General features: G+C 47.8%; 1 protein-coding gene across 6 annotated transcripts in view; it reads right to left on the reverse strand.

Moving 5' to 3' along the window:
- The window catches only part of SOGA1 (suppressor of glucose, autophagy associated 1), a 77,660-nt gene that overhangs the window by 8,138 nt on the left and 49,829 nt on the right, over window positions 1-19,693 (reverse strand). For 4 of the 6 annotated variants that reach the window (XR_008997940.1, XR_008997941.1, XM_036902351.2 and 1 more), the window contains exons 9-14: window positions 8,187-8,291; window positions 7,078-7,245; window positions 5,322-5,573; window positions 4,210-4,281; window positions 3,112-3,182; window positions 436-1,786 (exon numbers count right to left, since the gene is read on the reverse strand). Coding sequence is in view for 3 of the 6 variants with exons in the window: in XM_036902351.2 (XP_036758246.2) it covers window positions 436-1,786; window positions 3,112-3,182; window positions 4,210-4,281; window positions 5,322-5,573; window positions 7,078-7,245; window positions 8,187-8,291 (2,019 nt within the window). In the remaining 3 variants the exon portion in view is untranslated. Of the gene's footprint in view, window positions 1-134; window positions 330-435; window positions 1,787-3,111; window positions 3,183-4,209; window positions 4,282-5,321; window positions 5,574-7,077; window positions 7,246-8,186; window positions 8,292-19,693 lie in introns of all 6 variants that reach the window. The other 2 variants (XR_008997942.1, XM_057502983.1) reach the window with 2 other exon arrangements.

The following is a 19,693-nucleotide window of genomic DNA, read 5'->3' on the forward strand; positions in this document are numbered from 1 at the left end:
GGAGTGAGGGGAAAAGCTCTGATTTGGAGCATCTGCCAATTTTCAGGGGTATAAATCTTCCCACTGCGGCCAATCTCAAGGTACTACGGTGATGTCCCTGAACACAGAGATGCACACAACTGGCGTTCACAAACCAAGTGAGCTGGCTGTAGCACACAGCAGGTGGCAGGAGAACAATGAGGAGATGCTGGCAACATCTGGTGTGTGGTGGCAAAGCAGCTAGTCAAGCCACGTTCGCTCATCTCTTGGTACTCAGATCATGCATCCATTAGGTCTGCTGTAGTCCAGGTCTGGGGCCTTCTAGCTCCCACCCCTGAGCAGCACAGGGACTTTTTGAAATATACAACCATATTCCTGAGTTTGAAAACCAGAAGAGTTTGGAACTTATAAGCCAACCCCACCTCCCAAGAAAAAGGGCCAAACCCACCAACCTACCTCACTGGGAAGGACCACGGCCCCATCTCCGTCCCGGGGGACACCATCCTTCCCCACCTGGGGAAGCACGGAGAGTCTGGCCTCCTCGCTGCTGCCTGACTTGGCTGCCTTTTTGTTCAGGATCCTGGCCATTCCCTCTGGCTGATGGTAGCTGGCTGGGGAGAGGGGCTCCAGCTTCTTGATGCTCTCCTCCCCTGCTGCCGAGGTGGGGCTCGGTACCCGGCCACACACGTCACGGAAGAACTCCTGCACAATGCCGTACTTGGGAGGCTCGGGCTTGGCTCGTGCCTCCGACATGCCCAGTTTCCAGACAGACTCCGTGCTTCCTGAGTGCTCCACCACACTGAAGAGGCTGGACAGCCCGTCGTTGATGTTCCTCAACACGGGGCTGTCCCGTGTGGTGGTGGAGCGGGCCCAGGCCGAGCCATTCTGCTTGCCCTGGTGCAGGTTCCACAGGCTGCGGTCCTTGGCGCTGTCCAGCTTGGACACGGACCGCCTCTGGAGTTTCGGGGAGCCATACTTGGGTGAGCAGCATGGCCGCTCGATACGCGAGTGTACCTTGTCCAGGGAGGAGGAGATCTGCTTGCTGCGCACAGACACCAGGGAGGAGCTGCGGGGCGACCAGCTCTTGCTGTGGAGGCTGCTGCGGGGAGGGTCGGTCTGCAGGCCTACGCTGACGGTGCGGATGGTCTGTGTGCCCACACTGGCCAGGCCTACTGTCTGGCTGGACGTGCTCTTTACCTTCCTCTCCAGCGAGCCTGAGCGCATGGCCTGGCGCACACAGTTGGTGATCTCCTTCATGTCGTCACTCATGTTGCCCGACATCTCGAAGTCATGCAAGGCTGCCGGAAAGCCAGGCCCAGCTGCTGCAGGGCTGCCCCCTGAGCCCCCGTCCAGGCGCTGCCGTGAAAAGTTGCAGAGCCACCGGCTGTAGGAGCTCTCGGCCAGTCCATCGGCCTCGGCCGACTCTTTGGGCTTGGCTGTGGTGAAGAGGAAGCCTGGCTCGATGATGATCTTGCCCTCCCTATCATGGACCACAGGGACGCCCAGGCGCCGGGCCACTGGGGGGCTGTAGTAGACTCGGATGCCCGTCTTGTCGGGAGCCGTGTAGCTGCGCTGCATCTGCCTCCCTGCTGGCTCCTGGCAGCCCAGGGCGCCCAGGCGGTTGCAGTCCCGCGGCGAGAGCCCTGGTTGTTCCTGGGCATCCTTCTCTGGGTCCACTGGCTGGGCACCCACAAAGGCAAAGGCAGGGTTGTTGGGCAGCTTCTTGCCCCGGGTGGCTTCACTGGCAAGGTACGGGGAACAGTCGAGCAAACTTTCAAACTCAGACATGGAGGAAACAGATTTGGTCCTGGGAAGAGTAGAGGGGAAGAGTGGTGTTAGCGGAGGAGAGCACACACCGGGCAGGCCCACCGGCTTCTCTCCTGGGCTGTGCATGGCACGAGGGCTGGGACCATGAACGCCCACTCACAAGACCCTGCTGGTGTTCCGTTCCCTCCCCACGCACACCGACACACCCAACACCGCACACTCTGGCCACCGGCCGTTCTCCACCCAAGGGCTTTTTTCTGACTGCAGGAGCACACTTGGCCTCCACGCAGAGGAAGCTAGAAATATCAGTTTATGTGCCTAGACGTAGCCCTCAATGAACAATGGGTGGGCTTTGGTGGCTTGGCACCCGACGTCCTTTTTCCTTGGGTGGGAGAACTCTGAGTCGCATATTCCACCCCAGCTCCCAGGCTGGAATTATTGCCCCAACCTTCCCAGCTCCTCAGCGAAACTGAGCTCCAGTTATCTGTGGAATGATAACATGCCCTTCATTGGCTGTTTCCCCTTCCCTGCCTCACTTCCATATGCTTCCTAAAAATCCTCTCCCAATAAACCACTTGCTTTCAAATCCTTGAGTCAGGATCTCTGAGATGAGGCTTCAAAACCCTGTCTTTGAATCTGGAGGAAACCAAATGAGGACGCCAGTGAATAATGGCTGGCCCCAGACCTGGCACACGTGCTGCCTGATGAGTGAAGGTGCCAGGCATACCTAAATGCACTTCATATGTCAGCCCATTGAGTCCTCTGCTGGCTCCAGGAGGTGGCTCCCATCATCCCCACTAGATAGAGATGCGAGGTATCACCCAAGGCACAGAGCTAGAAACGGCAGAGCTACAATCCCAAGCCCGTACTCTGACTCCGAAACCCACCTCCTGCCCTGGGACCCGCCTGGTTTCAGGCTGCTCTCCTAGCCCCTGTGGGGTCCTGCCGCCCTCACACCTTTCATGGGTCTCCTAAGGGCGGAGACAGGGTCCTGAGAGCCCCAGGAGTCTCCCTGGCCACAGCACAGGGCAGGGCCCAGAGGAAGCTGCTCAATAATCCCAGGAATGGAAACCCAGCTTGCCTGTGCTGTCTCTAGACACAGGAAGAAAGAACCCCAGGAGGAGCTAAACATTTCCCAGCTGGGATATGCAGGAGCCCCAGTTTTGCATGCCCAGAATCAAACAGACAAAAAAATTATAGGCTGGAATATTGCCCCAAGCTTCCCAGCTCCCAGGTGGCCTGGGTTCCATAAAAAACCATATCCCAGTGTTCTCCCAACTTTACTGAGACATGGGGCTTGAGGGAGAAGAGAGGCCAAGGGCAGGGCAGGCCCGCAGAGCGGAGCTGGAGGAGAGGATGCCACACCTCTTCAGGCCAGTTCCCCCAAGCTCGGCTTCAGAACTGGCCTCCTTGTCATGGATCTTCTCGCTTCGTGTCTGTCAAGGAAGAGAGACAGGAAGGGTCAGTTCTGGCCACCAGCACACCGAGGAAAGATGACAGGAGGTCAGCATGGGAGCCGACCCTGAGTCTCCTCTTGCAGAGCAGGAGTGAGGTCCAGAATGCCCCTTCATCAGTTTCTGGCTACTGTGCATCTTAACTGCCCCCCCTCCATAGGTACATGATCCAGGCTTGGCCAATCAGAGCTCCAAGAGAGAACCCCAAGGGAGGATCCACTTAAGACTTACTCTGAATGTGGTGGCAGCAAGGACCTAGGGGCTCCTGTTTATTTGGTGGTGACAGAAGGGACCTGAAGGTTCCTGCACTGGGTTCATCATGCCTGGTTCCAGGGCAGGTAGGTCCCTGGGACATGCACCAGCTCTCTGAACCTGCATTACCGGCCCTCTTGAGCACCTAATAACATCTCTCCTGCCTCAGTTCCCCAGAATTGTTTTTTGTGGCTTGCACTAAGCCTCCTGATGAACACACCACTTCCTCAGGCCATCATGAGCAAAGGGCCTGTGTGTTCACTGTCTGGCTGCTCACTGTGTTGCTATATGAACGATGCACCTGAGACTTAGGCACAAGCTTCACCAATGTGTCCTAATTGATCTCCGCACCAGGGCTGGGCTAAAGCACAGAATGTGACTCTCATTTTACCAATGGGGCAACTGGGGCCTGGAGAGGGAGAGTGACTTATCCGAGATCACACAGCTATTTAGAGGCCCTGCTTTTCAGAAAGAGACAACCAAAACAAAGAAAGGGTAAGGGGGTGGGCTGAGAATACACAGAGAGACAGCCAGCCTTTCTCCCAGGCATGGAAGGATGGAGCTGGCAGAGGGCCCTTCTTAAGTCCTAAACCACAGGCTGGAACCAGGGGTAGAAACCCCAGGATTGAGGAGCCCCAGATGTGAAGGTGTGACCTGTGGGACAGGGTTGCATCCTTCTTGTCACATCCCCCAAACTGAGGTATTTTCAAGTGTAGCCAGAAGCCAAGAGAACATGGGTGGCCTGCTACCCACTCACCTCTTTCCAGCTGTTGTCCTGCTTCTCCAAGTCCGAGTGCTTCAAGGCCCAAGGGTCAGCAGCCTTCTGCAGCTGGGCAAGGGTAGAGAGGGTGGTCAGTGACAGACAAAGCTGGCAAGCAGGACCCTGCCCTGAGCAGGGCCACTCCTAGGCTCCACTCTGCAGCCTGGAGGACCCAGATCGTGGACTAGGAGCCATCTGCCCAGTGGGCAGCAGCTCCGAGTCACCAGATGGATTTGAAAATGACAATGAATGCAGCCACAGGCATCCTTACAGATGCCATTATACCTAGAACAGAAAGTTATTCTACTATATTAATTCATGCTACAATTCCTGGAACAGTTAGAACAGCTAATTGGCAGCTGAATCACATCAGAGTGGTGTCTCCATGCTAGCAATGCTAAGCAGCAAGTTCAGCTGAATGACATCAGCCTCTACACTCTGTCACGAACAACTCTCTATGAAAGAGGCAAAGTGTAGGCAGTACGTACATTATGATTCTATTAATGAAGAAAAGAATCTGTGAATATAAATTTAAATAGCAAGAAAGGGAGGCAGTGGGTTGAACTATGCTTTTGTAATATTTAGGTCTTATATAAAGATGAAGTCCTGATTTACATACTTAAAACTAAAACTAAAACAAATGAAAACGTCAAAGTAAAGAATGAAGCACGGCAGCTGCATACATGATGAGAACTGTAGTGGTGCAACGATCAACAATCATTTTTCCAATCTCCCCTTGTTTGGTTAGAGGGCTCCGATTTTCCCAAGGGCAACCATCCTTGGTTCTTCCCTTTTGGTTCCTCAGTTTCCACAGGTTCGAGGGATAGGGACATGATTTACAACTAGCCAATCAAAGCTTTGTGTGGAAAAGGAAAATTCTCTGTTGCAAGTGCTAAGCTGTGAGCATATGAGCACAAAACTGACAGTGGCCATGTTTGAGGAGAGCTTGCTTAAGAAGGAGAGGAAAGTGAGAGACTGGCAAAGAGAAAGACCTAGTTCCTGCTGGGCACCTGGATCCAGCTATGCCTGAAGGAGACCCTACCCCTGGACTTTTCCTACAGTGATTCCCTGTTGTGGCCCGAGCCAGCTTGGGCTGGGACTGGCCTCACCTGGCTCAGACGGTTCTGCAGCTCCTTTACCTGCTGCTCCACTTGCTGCTTCTCACCCTGAAGCCGCTCCACCAGCTGCATTTTCTCCTGGCTCCAGTTGTGCTCGCTGATCTGCAGCTGCCGTGTCAGCTCCATGACAGCACTGTAGGACTCGGCCAGGAGGTGCTGCTGCTCCTCACGCTCTCTCTGCAGGGCTGCCTTCCAGTCTGGCCCTGACCGCTCTCCAGCCCCCTTCCCAGCCTTCAGCTCCACCTGCAGAAGGAGAAGCAAACAGGGTGGCTGGCACCAGGAGGTCCCTCCTCTCTGTCCTCCTCCCTCCTCCCTCCTGGACACCGCAGGGGCCAGGGGGAAAGAGCTCTCCAGGAAGAACCTCCCCACTCAGAGCTAACCCCTCCTCACAACCAAGTCTTCTGTGGAGCCCTTTCTACTTGCCAAGCTGTGCTAAGGGCTTTTCAGACATCAGCTCAGTATCCTAATAAAACTCAGCAAAATAATTACCATTTCTGATATTTTACAGAGAGAAAGAGGTTCAAAGAGGTTGTCCCAGAACACACAGCTACGAAATGGCAGAGGTTCCCAGTTACTGCTTCTCATGATATTTTATCAACTCTTACCATGGTATGGGTTTAGGCTGGTGTGGCACAGGCACACAGTCTGAATGTGTGCAGGAATCACTCCAGTGTGATGGCTTTCTCAGCCCCAAACCTTGAGGTGGCAGGAGACAAATGTGCAACCTCACGAATCAGTGTACCCCACCTCCCCCAGGCTGTGGTCCGGGATGTTACCCCCATGGGGCCGGTCAGGTTCTGGTTTTCAGGGCTGGTTTTCGGGCAGCAGCAGGAGCTGTGGATGCTGTGCAGATAGGGCAGGAGCAGTAACATGTGTAGGGATGGTGAGGAGGGAAGAGCGGGGACACTGGGAAGCCAGAATTCTGTGAGTTTGAGAAGACAGTGGGATCATGGCCATGGGGAGCCAGGAGGGGCAGAGGTTTGAGCAGCAAGGGTCAGGTCTGCCACTTATTAGCTGGGTGACTTTGGGAAAGAAACTTAACTCCTCTTTTGCTTGCTCTGTTACTTATCTGGCCAGGATGAGAAACCAGTGCATGCACCTCTGCGGAGCCCGTGATGCGTGGAAAGGCAGCCCTGCAGTACGGGCAGGCTGGAGGGAGCTGGGACCTGCAGAGTCATGGCAGGTGTGTGTGCTGTGTAGGTCTGGGGACAGGGGTCAGAACATTCTGAGTAAGAGGAAACCCTCACTCTCACTTTCAGACCAGAGGAGGGCAGCAACTTGCCTCCAGGCACACAGCAGAGAACAAACCTCCAGGGCTCATGGTTAAGGCGCTTTTGGTCATATTAGGTTGTGGTGTGGGAGCAAAACAGATCCAGGTATCAGGGGTTAGGAGGTCCTTATAGGGAGAGGAGAGAGTGAATGAGGACCGCAGGCAGCGGGAGTCGGCATGTGCGTGAAGGATGTCGCCAGGAACATTTAAGCATTCTGGCCTCCCCTGTGAGCCCATGGTGCAATCAGGTGCCTGTGACCCCCCCATGCCCCTTTGTCAATCCCCCACCTTCCTTCCCCAGCCCAGTGACTCCCAGTCACCACTGTCTCTGGTGCCCTTCTGTGAGTCCAGGTGAGTCTCGCCGTCTCTGGGCCTCAAGGTGAGGTGAGGGGTTTCTATGAGCGTGGCCTGGGCACCCTGCTCCCAGGTCTGACAGCTGAGGACCTGGCTGGGAAGGGGACAAGGTGGGAGATTCACCTGGGCGGTGTGGCCCTTGAGCTCTGCCCGCTCTGTCTCCCACGTGGCCTTGGCCTTGGCAAACTGCTGCTGCAGCTCAGTCAGACCGCGGCGTTCATCCCGGAGCAGCCAGCACAGCTCCTTCAGCGTCACCTTCATGTCAGCCAGTGTCTTGATGTACTCATTAGGCTGCAGATGTGGGCAAGACCCTGGTCAGGAGCTTTGGGCTGGGTGGGGAGCGAAGCCTGGGCTGGGAGTGCTCGCCCAGAGTGCCCATCCAGCCCCGGAATCTACTAGGCCTTGGACAAGACCAACGACCCCTTCAGGCCACCTCACCCATAAAATGGGCATGACAAACCCAGCCCCCCTGGCCACTCAATAGGCCAACGCATGCCTCAGTCTCACATAAACACTAACCCTACAGTTACAGCAATTCAGCTTCTTCGAAGCTCTGCAGGGCCTAGCCCTGGGTCTTTTATCCTTGCCCAAGGTCTGCCTCACCACGGGATAGATGGGGAGTCCAAGCCCTGGAGCCTTCCTGACTGCTGACTTGGTCTCCATCTTCTCTCCTTGGCCCATGGCCTTTTCCCATCTATACTCAAGCTCACTGTGTGACCCTGGGAGCTCTCTACCCCATATGTAGACTTGAGGGTTTCTGACTAGATCACAAGGCAGATTTCATACGATTCCAGCCTGATATCCTTACTCCCACTATGTACACTCCAAGCTGAAGCCAATCCAAGAATACCTTGTTACATCTCTGTATACACAGTTTTTTCCCCAGTCTCTACTGGTTTGAAATGGTCTTTTCCCTATGCTCTATTATGCAAACTCCTATTCATCCTTCAAAACCCACCACCTATGACCCCTCCTTTGTGGTACTATTCCCTATACTCCAAACAGAATTAAGTGTTCTCTTGCCTTTGAACCCAGAGTCCATCATCTGGCCCATTGTCACTGCCCTGGGATGACCTATGAACCCCACAGCACAGAGCACCTGGGGCCAGAGACAAGGCAATAACCTCCTGCCACTTCAGTAGCCAGTTTAAGACAGATCAGAGAAGCTGGCAAGAAGTGATCACTAAACAAAGGGACAAATGGACAGGACAGGGATTGGGCTGAGAACGCACCGTGTTTTGGGTCCAGCTGTCCCCTGTGCAGGTTTTGTTATCAGAATGCTGGGCGTTTAATTCCTCTTCTTCCATTAGCAGGTACAGCTCCTTCATGCTATTTACCTATTTTTAAAAAAACACACTCAGTGGGTGGATGGGAGGGTACCATGCCTGGGTGTCTGACCATCATGGGAGGGGACTCAGGCGAGTGGCCCAGACAGCAAGGGAATTGCACAGTCAGTCAGGACTTTGGGCTTATGGGGATTTTTGGTGCACAATGGACCAAAGGCACCGCAGCTCTGCCCTGATTTCCAAAAATGTAACTTTGACCCCTGGGCACCATTTAGGCCCAGGAGCACAGCTGGGGAGTCAGGCCCTTCTCATTTCCCACACCATCTCTTTTGCCCCAAGGACCATGAATCATTCCCAGGACTACCCAAAAATAACCATGTTGCCAGATTGGGTCAAAGTAGGCCCTTTGGTTGGAATAAAAGGGCCATGGGGCACCCTCGTAATTATAGATAAGGGCAACCAAAGGTTTGAGTGGACAGAAGGGAGACTGCTTGGGGTGGGGGTGGGGGGAGTTGTGGCTAATGGATTCTGGGAAGGAGTCCAGAGCCACCCAAGGAGTCCAGGGTACCAAGTCCAGGATGGGAATGAAGCAGAAGAAAGCCACCTCCTGACTGGGGTGCTCATTCATCATTCATTCATTCAACAAATATTTATCAAACACCTACCAAGCATCAGGCCCTGTGTTTGGTGGGCAAGACGGACAAAATCCCTGTCTCCTTTAGCTTCCATTCCAGTAGCAGAAACACAAACAAATAAGTGAAATGTATGAAATTAAATATTGGGACTGTCACATAGTAATAGATATACTATGGAGAAAAAGAGGGCAAGCAAAGAGCTAGGAAGTGCTGCATGCAGATGATACTTGGGCAAAGTCCTGAAGGAGGTAAGAGAGTCAGTATGTGAATAGACACAGGTCAAGAATTCCAGGGAAAGGGCACAGCAAATGCAAAGGTCCTAAGACGGGAACATACCTGTTTAAGGAATTGTGAGAGAGCCAGGGGGGAAGTAAGAGAGATACAGGAAACAAGGATGGTTGGCCAGGCTACTGTAGGGACTTTGGCTCCTATTGTGGGTAAAATGGGAGCCAGGGACAATTGTGAGCTGAGGAGGGACACTGGGCTGACTTTCAGATCACTGTGGCTGCTGTGTTGAGATAAACTGGAAGGGAGGAACAGAGGCCTGTATTGCAAAACTCCAGGGGATACCCTCCATGTGGAGGACATGCTGCCTGGTACACTTCTGAATGTACGATGGTTGGTGCAAGGAAGGGTGCAAGGGCCAGTTAGGCGGCTGTGGTGATAATCCAGGGAAGAAGGGAAGATGGCTCAGATGGGAGGGGGCAGAGCGGCTGGGTCAGATTCTAGACAGACTCTGGGAAGGTTCGCAAGAAAGGCCATTTAACCATGTGCCTGGATAAGCTCCCCAAGGGGGAAAGTGTAGGTGCAAGAGAAACAAGGCACAAATGCAGAGCCCTGGGGACTCTGACATGAAGACATCAGGTCAGGGAGAAAAGGAGGGTCCAGCCAAGGAGACTGAGGAGGAGCGACCAGTGAGATGGAAGGCAAACCAAGGGAGTGTGGTGTCCTAGAAGCCAGGCATAGAATAATTTCCAGCGTCAGGGCAGGCATGGAGGCTGCAAAGTATGTGGGGCCGGGGAGGACAGGGTCTGCATGAGTCGACACCCTAATTCTGTCCCTGGTCATGAGCATTTAAACACACAGGCTTTGATTGTCTATATACACAGGTGCAGGATACTTTCTCTGAAGTCCCTGGAGCCAGGTGTGCTTGGAATTCAGAATCAATCGGGAATTAGAAAGATAATATGGCCCTTACCCTGTATATTCTGCAATAGCCTGCCAGGGTCTGGGATAATGCTCTGTGCTCAGGGACACTAATATTTCCCATACAAACATATGAATATTAACATAAAATGGGATAAATAAAGGTTTTGCTGCCAAATCAATGTCAGGCCAATTTTTTCCAACTGAGTTGGACACACAAAAAATCCTAAGACCTAGTAATCTGCGCAGGGAGCACAGACACACACTTCATGGTGAACTGGTATTAGAGAAACAGAAAAGTAAAATCTGAGACAGAGACTGCGAGCAGGTCCCCACAGTCAGCTCCCCTGGGACAAAAGCAAAGCGGGTGCTTTAAAGGTCTTAAAGGGACAAGGGTTTAACAGGTGGACAAAATCGTTCCAGCACACTCAGCCCAGCAGGCTGGGAATCTTAAGGAACTTCAGGCGCCCTAACCCCCTGGGTGGCAATGCAGCTCCGAAGCCCCTCATAGCAATAAGCAGCCTGCCATTCATTCATTCATTCCCCCCCCGCCAGCGCTGGAAGCAATCCAGCTGACCCGCGCCACTGCTGTGGAGCAGCCGGGGAGCAGCCCTGCCCACACCAACCACACAGAAGCTTCTCCCAGTGCGCAGCTAACTGGGACAGACACAGAGGCTGCTACCTATGCGCAGCTTCCTAGCACAGGCACAGGAAGCCGGGGCAAGGTCCAGAGGGCACAAAGGGGCGCCATTCTCGCAGGAGAACACACCCAGCACACCTGTGACCCCCAGCAGTGCATTAGGCTATCCTGAGGGCCACCCCACCAAAGGCAGCTCAAGGGATTAACCCAGAGACCGCTCCCTGTGTGAAGGTAACCAGCACAGGCAGTGGAGAAGGGCAAGGCGACCAGCAAGCAAGAAGGGACTTTGTTCTCCTAGCTGACACACGCACCAACGCCAGTGATCACTTCTGTCACCATGAAAAAGCAGAATAATCTGTTCCAGTCAAAATTCACTCAAACAACCCCACAGAGGGGGCCTGATGAGAGACATACAACCAATCATCCTGAAAAAGAATTCAAAATAAAAGGCATAACCTTGCTGATGGACCTGTAGAGAAATATGCAAGAGCTAAGGGATGAAGTCCGGAGGGAAATAACAAATGAAACAGTCAATAGAAGGACTTAAGAGCAGACTGGATGAGGTACAAGAGACTATTAATGGAACAGAAATCAGGAATACAGAGAACAGGAATACAGAGAAGCTGAGGTAGAGAGAGATAAAAGGATCCCTAGGAATGAAAGAATATTAAGAGAACTGTGTGACAAATCCAAACAGAACAATGTTTGCATTATAGGGGTACCAGAAGAATAAGAGAAAGAAAAAGGGATAGAAAGTGTCTTTGAGGAAATAATTGCTGAAAACTTCCCCAGGCTGGGGAAGGAAATAGTCTCTCAGGCCACAGAAGCCCACAGATTTCCCAAAACAAGGGACCTAAGGAGGACAACACCAAGACATATCATAATTAAAATGGCAAACATCAAGACAAGGACAGGGTATTAAAGGCAGCCAGAGAGAGAAAAAAAAAATCACCTACAAAGGAAAACCCATCAGGCTATCATCAGACTTCTCAACAGAAACCTTACAGGCCAGAAGAGAATGGCATGATATATTTAATGCAATGAAACAGAAGGGCCTTGAATCAAGGATACTGTATCCAGCACAATTATCATTTAAATCTGAAGGAGGAATTAAAGAATTTCCAGACAAACAAAAGTTGAGGGAATTTGCCTCCCATAAACCACCTCTACAGGGTATTTGAAAGGGACTGCTCTAGATGGAAATACTCCAAAGGCTAAATAGATGTCACCAGAGAAAATAAAATCACAGCAAAGAAAGCAGACCAACCAAATACTAACTAAAGGCAAAAAATAAAATCAACTATCCACAAAAGCAGTCAAAGGAAACACAATAGAGTACAGAATAAAACACCTAACATATAAAGACTGGAAGAGGAAGAATAAGAAGGGAGACAAATAAAGAATCATCAGACTGTGCTTATAATAGCATAATAAGTAAGTTAAAGTTAGATGGTTAGATAGTAAAGAAGCTACCCTTGAACCTTTGGTAACCAGGAATCCAAAGCCTGCAATGGCAGTAAGTACATATCTATCAATAATCACCCTAAATGTAAATGGAATAAACGCACCAATCAAAAGACACAGAGTAATAGAATGGATAAAAAAGCAAGACCCCAGAGGAATTGGAAGATGGCGGCGTGAGGAGAGCAGCGGAAATCTCCTCCCAAAACCACATGTATCTATGAAAATATAACAAAGACAACTCTTCCTAGAATAAAGACCAGAGGACACAGTACAATATCCAGACCACATCCGCACCTGAGAGAACCCAGCGCCTCGCGAAGGGGGTAAGATACAAGCCCCGGCCCCGCGGGAGCCGAGCGCCCATCCCCCCAACTCCCGGCGGGAGAAGAATAGGCAGAGCAGGAGGGAGATGGAGCCCAGGACTGCCAAACATCCAGCCCCAGCCATCCGGACCAGAGCACAGACACGGTGCATGCCCAGGGGGCCCTGGATACTAGGGAAACAGGGCAGCAAGAACAGTGAGCGGGCACCAGAGGCCGGAGGACATAAGAAAAGCGAGCGACCAATTTTTTTTTTTTGGAAGTCTTAAAGGGATAGGGACCCCAATACTAGGGAAACAGGGCAGCAAGACCGGTGAGCAGATGCCGGAGGCTGGCGTCGGAGAATAAAGAAAAACGAGCGGCCACCTTTTTTTTTTTTTTTTTGTGGTCTTTGTTTTGTTTTGGCGGGTGCTTTTTGGAAGTCTTAAAGGGGCAGGGCGGGACACTTAATCCAGAGGTAGGGTAACCGGGGATCTCGGGGCACCCTAACCCCTGGGCTGCAGGGAGCAGGGAGGCCCCTTACGGAGATAAATAGCCTCCCGGCCGCTCCCCCTCCAATGGGAATCCACCATTTTGGAGAGCAGCCTGAGCCAGGCCACGCCCACAGCAACAGCGGAGATTAACTCCATAGCAGCCGGGCAGGAAGCAGAAGCCCTGTCTGCGTGCAGCTGCCCAGCACAAGCCACTAGAGGTCGCTGTTCTCCCAGGAGAGGAGGGCCACAAACCAACAAGAAAGGAAGTTCTTCCAGCCGTCAGTCGTCCCAGCTCTGCAAACTATTCCTATCACCATGAAAAGGCAAAGCTATAGGCAGACAAAGATCACAGAGACAACACCAGAGAAAGAGACAGACCTAACCAGTCTTCCTGACAAAGAATTCAAAATAAGAATCATAAACATGCTGACAGAGATGCAGAAAAATACGCAAGAGAAATGGGCTGAAGTCCGGAGGGAGATCACAGATGCCAGAAAGGAGATCGCAGAAATGAAACAAACTCTGGAAGGGTTTATAAGCAGAATGGATAGGATGCAAGAGGCCATTGATGGAATTGAAACCAGAGAACAGGAACGCATAGAAGCTGACATAGAGAGATAAAAGGATCTCCAGGAATGAAACAATATTAAGAGAACTGTGTAACCAATCCAAAAGGAACAATATCTATATTATAGGGGTTCCAGAAGAAGAAGAGAGAGGAAAAGAGATGGAAAGTATCTTAGAAGAAATAATTGCTGAAAACTTCCCCAAACTGGGGGAGGAAATAATCGAACAGACCACGGAAATACACAGAACCCCCAACAGAAAGGATCCAAGGAGGACAACACAAAGACACATAATAATTAAAATGGCAAAGATCAAGGACAAGGAAAGAGTTTTAAAGGCAGCTAGAGAGAAAAAGTTCACCTATAAAGGAAAACCCATCAGGCTAACATCAGACTTCTCGACAGAAACCCTACAGGCCAGAAGAGAATGGCATGATATATTTAATACAATGAAACAGAAGGGCCTTGAACCAAGGATACTGTATCCAGCACGACTATCATTCAAATATGATGGTGGGATTAAACAATTCCCAAACAAAAGCTGAGGGAATTTGCTTCCCACAAACCACCTCTACAGAACATCTTACAGGGACTGCTCTAGATGGGAGCACTCCTAGAAAGAGCACAGCACAAAACACCCAACATATGAAGAATCGAGGAGAAGGAATAAGAAGGGAGAGAAGAAAAGAATCTCCAGAGAGTGTATATAACAGCTCAATAAGCGAGCTAAGTTAAGCAGTAACATACTAAAGAGGCTAACCTTGAACCTTTGGTAACCACGAATTTAAAGCCTGCAATGGCAATAAGTACATATGTTTCAATAGTCACCCTAAATGTTAATGGGCTGAATGCACCAATCAAAAGACACAGAGTAATAGAATGCATAAAAAAGCAAGACCCATCTATATGCTGCTTACAAGAAACTCACCTCAAACCCAAAGACATGTACAGACTAAAAGTGAAGGGATGGAAAAACATATTTCACGCAAACAACAGCGAGAAGAAAGCAGGGGTTGCAGTACTAATATCAGACAAAATAGACTTCAAAACAAAGAAAGTAACAAGAGATAAAGAAGGACACTACATAATGATAAAGGGCTCAGTCCAACAAGAGGTATAACCATTCTAAATATATATGCACCCAACACAGGAGCACCAGCATATGTGAAACAAATACTAACAGAACTAAAGGGGGAAATAGACTGCAATGCATTCATTCTAGGAGACTTCAACACACCACTCACCCCAAAGGATAGATCCACCAGGCAGAAAATAAGTAAGGACACGGAAGCACTGAACAACACAGTAGAGCAGATGGACCTAATAGACATCTATAGAACTCTACACCCAAAAGCAACAGGATACACATTCTTCTCAGGTGCACATGGAACATTCTCCAGAATAGACCACATACTAGGCCACAAAAAGAGCCTCAGAAAATTCCAAAAGATTGAAATCCTACCAACTAACTTTTCAGACCTCAAAGGCATAAAACTAGAAATAAACTGTACAAAGAAAGCAAAGAGGCAAAACTAGAAATAAACTGTACAAAGAAAGCAAAGAGGCTCACAAACACATGGAGGCTTAACAACACGCTCCTAAATAATCAATGGATCAATGAGCAAATCAAAATGGAGATCCAGCAATATATGGAAACAAATGACAACAACAACACTAAGCCCCAACTTCTGTGGGACACAGCAAAAGCAGTCTTAAGAGGAAAGTATATAGCAATCCAAGCATATTTAAAAAAGGAAGAGCAATCCCAAATGAATGGTCTAATGTCACAATTATCGAAATTGGAAAAAGAAGAACAGATGAGGCCTAAGGTCAGCAGAAGGAGGGACATAATAAAGATCAGAGAAGAAATAAATAAACTTGAGAAGAACAAAACAATAGCAAAAATCAATGAAACCAAGAGCTGGTTCTTCGAGAAAATAAACAAAATAGATAAGCCTCTAGCCAGACTTATTAAGAAGAAAAGAGAGTCAACACAAATCAACAGTATCAGAAACGAGAAAGGAAAAATCACGACGGACCCCACAGAAATACAAAGAATTATTAGAGAATACTATGAAAACCTATATGCTAACAAACTTGGAAACCTAGGAGAAATGGACAACTTCCTAGAAAAATACAACCTACCAAGACTGACCCAGAAAGAAACAGAAAATCTAAACAGACCAATTACCAGCAACGAAATTGAAGCGGTAATCAAAAAACTACCAAAGAACAAAACCCCCAGGCCAGATGGATTTACCTCGGAATTTTATCAGACATACAGGGAAGACATAATACCCATTCTCCTTAAAGTTTTCCAAAAAAATAGAGAAGGAGGGGATACTCCCAAACTCATTCTATGAAGCTAACATCACCCTAATACCAAAACCAGGCAAAGACCCCACCAAAAAAGAAAACTACAGACCAATATCCCTGATGAACGTAGATGCAAAAATACTCAACAAAATATTAGCAAACCGAATTCAAAAATACATCAAAAGGATCATACACCATGACCAAGTGGGATTCATCCCAGGGATGCAAGGATGGTACAACATTCGAAAGTCCATCAACATCATCCACCACATCAACAAAAAGAAAGACAAAAACCACATGATCATCTCCATAGATGCTGAAAAAGCATTTGACAAAGTTCAACATCCATTCATGATAAAAACTCTCAGCAAAATGGGAATAGAGGGCAAGTACCTCAACATAATAAAGGCCATCTATGATAAACCCACAGCCAACATTATATTAAACAGCGAGAAGTTGAAAGCATTTCCTCTGAGATCGGGAACTAGACAGGGATGCCCACTCTCCCCACTGTTATTTAACATAGTACTGGAGGTCCTAGCCACGGCAATCAGACAAAACAAAAAAATACAAGGAATCCAGATTGGTAAAGAAGAAGTTAAACTGTGACTATTTGCAGATGACATGATACTGTACATAAAAAACCCTAAAGACTCCACCCCAAAACTACTAGAACTGATATTGGAATACAGCAAAGTTGCAGGATACAAAATCAATACACAGAAATCTGTGGCTTTCCTATACACTAACAATGAACCAACAGAAAGAGAAATCAGGAAAACAACTCCATTCACAATTGCATCAAAAAAAATAAAATACCTAGGAATAAACCTAACCAAAGAAGTGAAAGACTTATACTCTGAAAACTACAAGTCACTCTTAAGAGAAATTAAAGGGGACACTAACAGATGGAAACTCATCCCATGCTCCTGGCTAGGAAGAATTAATATCATCAAAATGGCCATCCTGCCCAAAGCAATATACAGATTTGATGCAATCCCTATGAAACTACCAGAAACATTCTTAAATGAACTGGAACAAATAATTCAAAAATTCATATGGAAACACCAAAGACCCCGAATAGCCAAAGCAATCCTGAGAAAGAAGAATAAAGTGGGGGGGATCTCGCTCCCCAACTTCAAGCTCTACTATAAAGCCATAGTAATCAAGACAATTTGGTACTGGCACAAGAGCAGAGCCACAGACCAATGGAACAGACTAGAGAATCCAGACATTAACCCAGACATATATGGTCAATTAATATTTGATAAAGGAGCCATGGACATACAATGGCGAAATGACAGTCTCTTCAACAGATGGTGCTGGCAAAACTGGACAGCTACATGTAGGAGAATGAAACTGGACCATTGTCTAACCCCATATACAAAAGTAAACTCAAAATGGATCAAAGACCTGAATGTAAGTCATGAAACCATTAAACTCTTGGAAGAAAACATAGGCAAAAACCTCTTAGACATAAACATGAGTGACCTCTTCTTGAACATATCTCCCTGGGCAAGGAAAACAACAGCAAAAATGAATAAGTGGGACTCTATTAAGCTGAAAAGCTTCTGTACAGCAAAAGACACCATCAATAGAACAAAAACGAACCCTACAGTATGGGAGAATATATTTGAAAATGACACATCCGATAAAGGCTTGACGACCAGAATATATAAAGAGCTCACACGCCTCAACAAACAAAAAACAAATAACCCAATTAAAAAATGGGCAGAGGAACTGAACAGACAGTTCTCCAAAAAAGAAATACAGATGGCCAACAGACACATGAAAAGATGCTCCACATCGCTAATTATCAGAGAAATGCAAATTAAAACTACAATGAGGTATCACCTCACACCAGTAAGGATGGCTGCCATCCAAAAGATAAACAACAACAAATGTTGGCGAGGTTGTGGAGAAAGGGGAACCCTCCTACACTGCTGGTGGGAATGTAAGTTAGTTCAACCATTGTGGAAAGCAGTATGGAGGTACATCAAAATGCTCAAAACAGACTTACCATTTGACCCAGGAATTGCACTCCTAGGAATTTACCCTAAGAATGCAGCAATCAAGTATGAGAAAGATCAGTGCACCCCTATGTTTATCGCAGCACTATTTACAATAGCCAAGAATTGGAAGCAACCTAAATGTCCATCGATAGAAGAATGGATAAAGAAGATGTGGTACATATACACAATGGAATACTACTCAGCCATAAGAAAAGGGCAAATCCTACCATTTGCAGCAACATAGATGGAGCTGGAGGGTATTATGCTCAGTGAAACAAGCCAAGCAGAGAAAGAGAAATACCAAATGATTTCACTTATCTGTGGAATATAAGAACAAAGAAAAACTGACGAAACAAATCAGCAGCCTCACTGAACCCAAGAATGGACTAACAGTTACCAAGGGGAAAGGGACCAGGGAGGATGGGTGGGAAGGGAGCAATAAGGGGTAAAAAGGGGCATTACAATTAGCACACATAATGTAGGGGGTGAGGACACAGGGAAGGCAGTACAACACAGAGAAGACAAGTAGTGATTCTATAGCATCTTACTAAGCTGATGGACAGTGACTGTAATGGGGTATGTGGTGGGGACTTGATAATGGGGGGAGTCTAGTAACCATAATGTTGCTCATGTAATTGTACATTAACAATACCAAAAAAAAAAAAAAAACCCCACAACTCTGAGAGCTTCTGGATGTCAGAACTGAGGGAAGGAATCTACGATCCTCATCTGCAGTAGAATGGGATAATCATCATCTCCATATCCTAGGGTGTTTGTACAGGTGAAATGCAATACCCACCTAAAGCATTCAACCCAGGGCCCAGAATACTATACTCAGTATATGAGGTTTATCATTCACATATATAGTTTTAATTCTGCAAGTGTGGACATATATATTCCTTAAAGGTATGAATGTATATCATTTTATAATTTGTATAGTTATATGCATTTCATGTATTTATCTATTTGTGTTTTTACACACATGGGCTTTATATTGTTTTATATACATATATGTATATATCTATTTTCAAAATGTATATGGTTATGTTTATATCATGTCTATTTCAGTAAGTATGTGTATTTCTATTCATTTCAGTTACAAAATTATTTAACTTTCTATACTTAAACTTTATTTTTTTTCCTAAAGTTTTGTTACTCCAATACATGGAAATGGCTGGAAAGATTTTTTAACAAATATGGAGGATATGACTGAGGTAAACTAATTTAAAATATAGGCTATGTGGCCTGTAGACAATTCGCTTGGGAGGGTGTAGGGGAACATCTACCCAAGCAGCCAAAACTGGGCTTCAGCTATGGAAAACAGTACGGTGGTTCCCCAAAACTTTAAGAATAGAACTACCACAGGATCGAGCAATCCCACTTCTGGGTATATACCCAAAGGAGCTTAAATGTGGATCTCAAAGAGATTGTCTGCACTCCTTCATGTTCACTGCTGCATTATTCCCAGAAGCCAAGACATGGAAACAACCCAAGATTATACCACAAATGAGCGGATAAAGAAAAGGTGGTATATACATACAATACAATATTATTCAGCCATAAAAAAAAAAAAAAGAAGGAAATTGGGCATTTTTGGTAGCACGGATGGGTCTGGTGGACATTATGCTAAATGAAATAAGCCAGACACAGAAAGACAATTACTGCACAATCTCACTTAAATGTGGAATCTAAAAAACTCCCACAAGTAGTGAACAGAACAGTGGTTGCTAAGGGCAGGGGATGGGAAGGGAGTGATGTTGGTCATAAGGTATAAAGTTTTAGTTATGCAGGACTAATACATGCACAGCATGGTGACTAGAGCTAACATATCAAGTTGTGTACCTTAAATATACATAATTTCTATGTGGCAGTTATACCTCA

The sequence above is a fragment of the Manis pentadactyla genome, chromosome 5, assembly GCF_030020395.1.
Source record: "Manis pentadactyla isolate mManPen7 chromosome 5, mManPen7.hap1, whole genome shotgun sequence".
NCBI lineage: Eukaryota > Metazoa > Chordata > Mammalia > Pholidota > Manidae > Manis > Manis pentadactyla.